This window comes from Sinocyclocheilus rhinocerous, unplaced genomic scaffold (genome assembly GCF_001515625.1).
Source record: "Sinocyclocheilus rhinocerous isolate Xijiao unplaced genomic scaffold, SAMN03320098_v1.1 scaffold2146, whole genome shotgun sequence".
NCBI lineage: Eukaryota > Metazoa > Chordata > Actinopteri > Cypriniformes > Cyprinidae > Sinocyclocheilus > Sinocyclocheilus rhinocerous.
In genome coordinates, this window is record NW_015623444.1 from 269,986 (window position 1) to 276,624 (window position 6,639).

The following is a 6,639-nucleotide window of genomic DNA, read 5'->3' on the forward strand; positions in this document are numbered from 1 at the left end:
GTTCTGACTGGAAGAAAGAAGCTGTTCCTGGTTGGCGTGACGGCACAAACAGCGGTGTCCCTGTTGATTCAGCGATTCCCCTGGGTGCTTCAACTAAAAGAGCAGTTTCTCATCACTGATGGTTCGCGTCTTTTTAAAGATGCCGTTCCGTCCGTGTTCTCTTGGTTGCGGTCGTTACCTGTCCTCTGTCGACGGCCAGGAGCGTTGCCTTCAGTGTCTGGGCATCCAACACGCTGAAGCTGCGTTCGTGGATGACTCATGCATTTATTGCGAGCGTATGAGATGGCTTCGCTGCAATCTCGCCTCTCTCTTCTCACGGGGAATGGAGCTGCACCCTCTGTCTCTACCCGTCCCGGTTTTCCTGTCATGAGCAGGGGACCGCCGGCTAGAGCTCTGGGAGATCTGAGGGTCACAGTGAGAGCTTCTCCGCCGGGCACGTCCCTGCGGACCTCTCACTCCTCCCGCAGCGAATGTCCCGTGTGGCTCCAGAGTGATTTCGCTGGCCCGGCTCGTGACTGTCCCAGCATTTAATTCGGTGCGTCGCCGGAGGATCGGATGTCGATCGCAGCATCGGGGGCTGGGCTATCGTCCTCCGAGGATGAAGATTCTGCAGGGCTGCGCCCCTCGGGTGTTGTCGCTGCCGCCGAATCGGACCCAGAAGTGATGGCCGTGCATTCCCGGGCAGACGTGAGTATTGGGCTGGAGGTGTGCACGCCTCCCAGTCCAACCCTCTCGCGGCTGGATGATTGGTTTCTTGGCATGTGGCGCAGCTCACAACCGCACCGTGCGCCGGTGCCTTTTTTCCCGGAGGTGCATGAGGAGCTGACGAAGTCATGGACGGCCCCTTTTTCAGCCAGAAGCCGCTCGTCTCCCTCCTCCGTCCTCACTACCCTCGATGGCCGGGCGGCTAGGGGGTACGTAGACATTCCCCAGGTGGAGAGAGCGGTTGCTGTGCACCTGTGCCCGCAAAACGCCGCCACTTGGAGGAATCGTCCACGTCTCCCGTACAAAGCCTGTAAGCTGACGGCCGCTCTCGTGGCCAAATCTTATGGTGCTGCAGTCCAGGTAGCCTCTGCCCTGCATGCCATGGCTATCCTGCAGGTCCACCAAGCCAAGGCACTCAAACAAATGCATGAGGGTAGTTCTGACCCAGGGTTGATGCAGGAACTGCGCACGGCGACTGACTTCGCCCTCCGGGTGACGAAAGTCATGGCGCGGTCCCTCGGGAAGGCGATGTCCACGCTTGTGGCCCAAGAGCGCCATCTTTGGCTTAACCTCGCTGAGACGAGAGATGTCGACAAAGTGCGCTTTCTTGACGCTTCCATCTCGCAGGTTGGCCTATTCGGCGACACTGTCGAGGACTTTGCCCTGCAGGTTCTCGGCAGTGCAGAGACAGACTGAGGCCATCCAGCCCATCTTGCCCCGGTGTGATCCTCCAGCTGCCACCGCTCTGCCGTGGGCCGCGTCTCAGCCTGCTCATCGCCGAGTGTCCCCCCTGCGTTCCCGAAAACGCCTCTGCCCCGTGCTGAGACACCGTTGAGGCCGGTGCGTCGAGCCTCTCGGAGGACTGCGGCGCCCTCCGTGTCCCAGCCGGCCCTCCGTTGCCTCCCCACGCATCTCTGGCCAGTCCCTCCGGGGACACGGGGAGTCCTGCTGTGATGAGCCAGAATGCGATGCCTTCTGTGCCGTCCAGCACGACTTCCCACCGCTGCACCACAGCGGGTGCGTCGATTGTCCCTTTGGTGCCACTCGTATGGAGCTTGGAGGCGTGGCTTGCACTGTCCAACCCGTCCCGATGGCTCAATCGGACAGTTTGACTCGGTAACGCGATTTAGTTTGCCAGGCGACCTGCCAGGTTTAGCGGCATTCTCGAGACTTCGGTGGCAGCCCGAGATGCCCCTGTCCTGCACGACGAGATTGCTGTCCTCCTGGCAAAAGATGCAATCGAGCCTGTCCCTCCAGCCGAGATGAAGTCAGGGTTTTACAGCCCTTACTTCATCGTGCCCAAGAAAGGCGGTGGCCTTCGGCCAATCCTGGATCTGCGGGTCTTAAATCGGGCCCTTCACAAGCTTTCGTTCAAGATGTTGATGCCGAAGCGCATCATCAGATGCATCCAGCCCCAGGATTGGTTTGCAGCGGTCGACCTGAAGGATGCTTACTTTCATGTCTCGATTCTTCCTCGACACAGGCAGATGGGCATGGCGTTACGGTACACTCCATGTGACCATCACGCCGACGTCTCGCCGCTCATTCAGCTCTTGGACAGACCTTTCCTTTCTACGGGCCGGGGTGCCCTTAGAACAAGTGTCCCGGCATGTCGTTGTCACGACAGATGCCTCCAGTATGGGTTGGGGCGCTACATGCAATGGGCAGGCAGCCTTGGGGCTCTGGACGGGACCTCGACTGCTTTGGCACATCAACTGCCTAGAGCTGTTGGCATTGCATCTTGCCTTAAGGCAGTTCCGGCCACTGCTACAGGACAAGCACGTGTTGGTCTGCACAGACAACACTGCGGCCGTGTCGTACATCAACCGGCAGGGAGGTCTACGTTCACGTCGCATGTCACAGCTCGCCCGTCATCTCCTCCTCTGGAGTCAGATGCGGCTCAAGTCGCTGCGTGCCGTCCACATTTTGGGGGAGCTCAATCATGCAGCTGACACGCTCTCACGACAGCTCATGTTCCCCAGGGAATTGCGACTCAATCCCGAGACAGTCCGGCTGATCTGGAATCGATTCAGGTAGCCCAGGTAGACCTGTTTGCTTCCCGCAAGTCCTCCCACTGCCATCTGTATTACTCCCTGACCGAGGCCCCCCTCGGCACGGACGCGCTGGCACACAGCTGGCCTCAGGCTCTACACAAGTATTCGTTTCCCCCAGTGAGCCTTCTCGCACAGACACTGTGCAAGGTCAGAGAGGACAAGGAACAGGTCTTTGCTGGTTGCGCCGTACTGGCCCACCCGGACCTGGTTTTCGGAACTCATGGTCCTCACGACAGCCCCCTTTCTCAGGGGCTCGGCACCATATGGCACCCGCGTCCAGATCTCCGGGACCTCCACGTGTGGCTCCTGGACGGGACACGGCAGACATAAGTGATCTGCCACCGGCAGTGGTAAACACGTTCACTCAGGCTAGAGCTTCCTTGACGAGGCAAGCCTATGCTCTGAAGTGGAGTCTGTTCGTGAACTGGTGTTCTTCTTGCCGAGAAGACCCCCAAAGATCCACGATTGGAGTACTGCTTTCTTTCTTGCAGGAAAGCACGATCTCATCGTCAAGTTCCTGAGGAGTGCCAGAAGGTTCAGTCCTCCTAGGCCACTCCTGGTGCCCCCCATGGGATCTCTCTACTGTCCTGGCTGGCTGTCAGAGGGATCCCTTTGAGCCAATGGACTCAGTTGAGCTTAAGTTCCTATCTGCTAACAGTTGCCACAGCCATATCACCCTGCAACCCAAGACTGGTTGCCCACTGAAGCTAAGCAGGGTTTAGCCTGGTCAGTACCTGGAGACCTCCTGGGAAAACTAGGTTGCTGTTGGAAGAGGTGTTAGTAAGGCCAGCAGGGGGTGCTCACCCTGTGGTCTGTGTGGGTCCTAACGCCCCAGTATAGTGATGGGGACACTATACTGTCAAAAAGCACTGTCCTTCGGATGAGACGCTAAGCCGAGGTCCTGATTCTCTGTGGTTAATTTTAAAAAAAAAAATCCCATGGCACTTTTCGTAAAGAGTAGGGGTGTAACCACGGTGTCCTGGCCAAATTGCCGCCACTGGCTCTTGTCAATCTTGGCCTCCTAATAATCCCCAACCACTTGACTGGCTCTATGACTCCATGGCTCTATGATCACACTGGCGCCGTTGTACTGTGGCTGCTGTCGCATCATCCAGGTGCTGTCGCATCACCCCCCCACACATGATTGTAAAGCGCTTTGGATGTACAGCAATACACAATAAAGCGCTATATAAATGCATCATTAATTCATTAATTCAGTCATGCTAAGACAGCGCTCCTGACCATGCTCACTTCCATCAAGAGGGTCGGGGACTTCCAAGCATTTTTGGTGAGCGCAGAGTGCCTTGTGTTCGGGCCGGCCTGCTCTCACGTTTCGCTCACAAGGTCAGCGAATTTGCGCTGGGGTGTTGGGAAGGTTACGACCTTTGCGTAGCATTTGTCTGACACGCGACTGCTTGTCAACATTTGCAGCACTACAGGGTTCAGGTTGTGGCGCTTTCCATGGACCCCCTATGTCGTCACGACATAACTCGTAGTGACCGACAGATAGGGAACGTCTCGGTTACGTACGTAACCCTCGTTCCCTGATGGAGGGAATGGAGATGTTATGTCCCCTTGCCACAATCTTGAACCATCACTGGTTGCCAGGGACACGTTCTCGGCTCCTTAGTGTAAAACCTGATGAGTGGATGCACCTGTCGCCTATTTATATGCGTATGCACGGGGAGTGGCTCAGGTATGCAAAATCCACTAGCCAAAATTCATTAGTCAGAGCAGATTGGGGCTCTCAAGTAAACCCCCCCATGTCGTCACGACATAACATCTCCGTTAAACCGAGGGTAACAGAGACGTTTCATAAAGGATTGACCCTGTTTATTTATTTAAGCTGAGGTGGTGCTGAGACTCCTATATCATAGGGACAAGATGAAACTTGCCAGTTTTAGAACAGAACTCAGCAAAAGAAGATCACTTTACCTGTCGGAGGGGCAGAGTAGCCCTGTGGCGGAGATCCATACATGCCATAATGCGACTGAGGTGGGGGGTTCCCAAAACCTGCAGAGTATCCCCCCATTCCAGCCTGGGCCTGGGAGTATGGAGGGGCGGCAACATAACCTTGCTGACTCATCCTACTGTTATACCTCTTTCATTCCAGTCTGGGACAAAAAAAAAGGTGACCTGGAATAGAAGAAAGGGGGTGAATTAGAACTACTTTATATGTGCAATTTGACGTTTCCATCAAACTTCATTCGTTTTGCGGGTTTAAAACAGAAATACACATGAACTTTTAATTTTGAAGTCATAAAACTTCTAATCTATCTGTTGCATTCGGCCCATTACTAACCATTGTGTAAAAAGAAGTACACTTTAGCATACTTTGAAAAAGAGTACTAAATTGTGGTAAAGTGCTAACTGAATGTAATGTTTTCGGGCACTTATTTGCATGTTAATTGCAATTAAATGAAAATGTATTATGATTTAAATTTATATTAAATGCAATTAGATGAACTTTAAAGTGCATTTTATCCACTGAAGTAGGACTTGATCTTTTTATGTAAATTCACAATTACTTCTATTGTCTTTGAAATATGGTTAAAGTACTGCAGAATTTATTAACAAGCATTTATGGTCAACTAAAATATACTTTAATGTCATTTCTATAGAAACTTCTATGCCATGTGTTTAAATATATACTTGTAACACCAACTTTTTAATTACAATTTAAGTTGCAATTTAGTATATTTAGTATTTAGTACACATCAAAATAGGTGTTACGTTTGTAAGCATGACAAAAGATTATTAAAACATAATGATTTTACATTTTAATTACAAAGTGCACTTTTTAAAAGGTTGTAGAGTGAATGAACCCCAGAAGCAGTTTGTTGTAAAGATAATGAAATGTTTTCTACAGTTTAGACTTTACCTGATATGATTACCTCAACCCTAAGCATGTGTGATCAGGAACTTTGTCACTAGACTGAGATAAGAGGAGTTTATGATAACACAATCGGCCAAGAATACATACCGGTACATGCAAAATGTGAATATAATGGTTTGACTATTGTATTCAGACTTTAATTAATTTTATAACTTCACCATAAATAATAAGGTTATGGCAATGCACTGAAATGGACATCTTTATGGCATCTGTTTAATTAAAAGGTCATTACATCATGTAATGTTTATTTACCAACCGATTTGAGCTATTAAACTCTGTAAAATGTACTGGTTTTAATATTCCCACTACAAACGTCAGAAGATGATTTAAAGTTAATAAAAAATGCCCTAAAACAACAAAACAGTGTCATAAATATATAAAATGAAATCATTAGGCCTACATAAAATGCAACATAAAACACTCCACTGTACATAACTGATAACAAAAACAAGAATGATGATCATGCATGGAATTTCCCATAAACTAAACAGTGATTCATACTTTGTGTTTATTATAAATAAATCAGTAAAACGACAATTATGTCATTTAATAAAATAAAAATGTTCTAAAATAGAATATTGCTTTACCATTGCAGCAGATCAATTAATAGGTTTTTACTGTAGCACTTTACATGTCCTGCATTAAAATAACTAACATTTTTACAATTAAAGGGTTAGTTCACCCAAAAATGAAAATTAGCCCATAAATTACTTACCCTCAAGTCATCCTAGGTGTATATTACTTTCTTCTTTCAGACGAATCCAGTCGGAGTTATATGAAAAATTGTCTTTGATCTTTCAAGCTGTTTCATGGCACTCAGCGGATGTTGCATGCATCAGTCCAAAACAAGTTAAATAAAAAGCACCCATCCATAAAAAAAAGTGTCTCACACGGCTCCGGGGGGTGAACAAAGGCCTCCTGTAGCAAATCGATGCGTTTTTGTAAGAAAAATATCCATATTCAAAACGTAATAATCACTTTAAT

At 49.4% G+C, this 6,639-nt stretch overlaps 1 protein-coding gene across 1 annotated transcript in view; it reads right to left on the bottom strand.

Annotated features, from left to right (window-relative positions):
- LOC107740605 (protein transport protein Sec24D-like) overlaps positions 1-6,639 on the bottom strand; it is a 58,732-nt gene that overhangs the window by 46,138 nt on the left and 5,955 nt on the right. The window contains 1 exon segment of the mRNA XM_016553113.1: positions 4,695-4,895. Coding sequence (XP_016408599.1) covers positions 4,695-4,845 — 151 coding nt within the window. The 5' untranslated portion in view covers positions 4,846-4,895.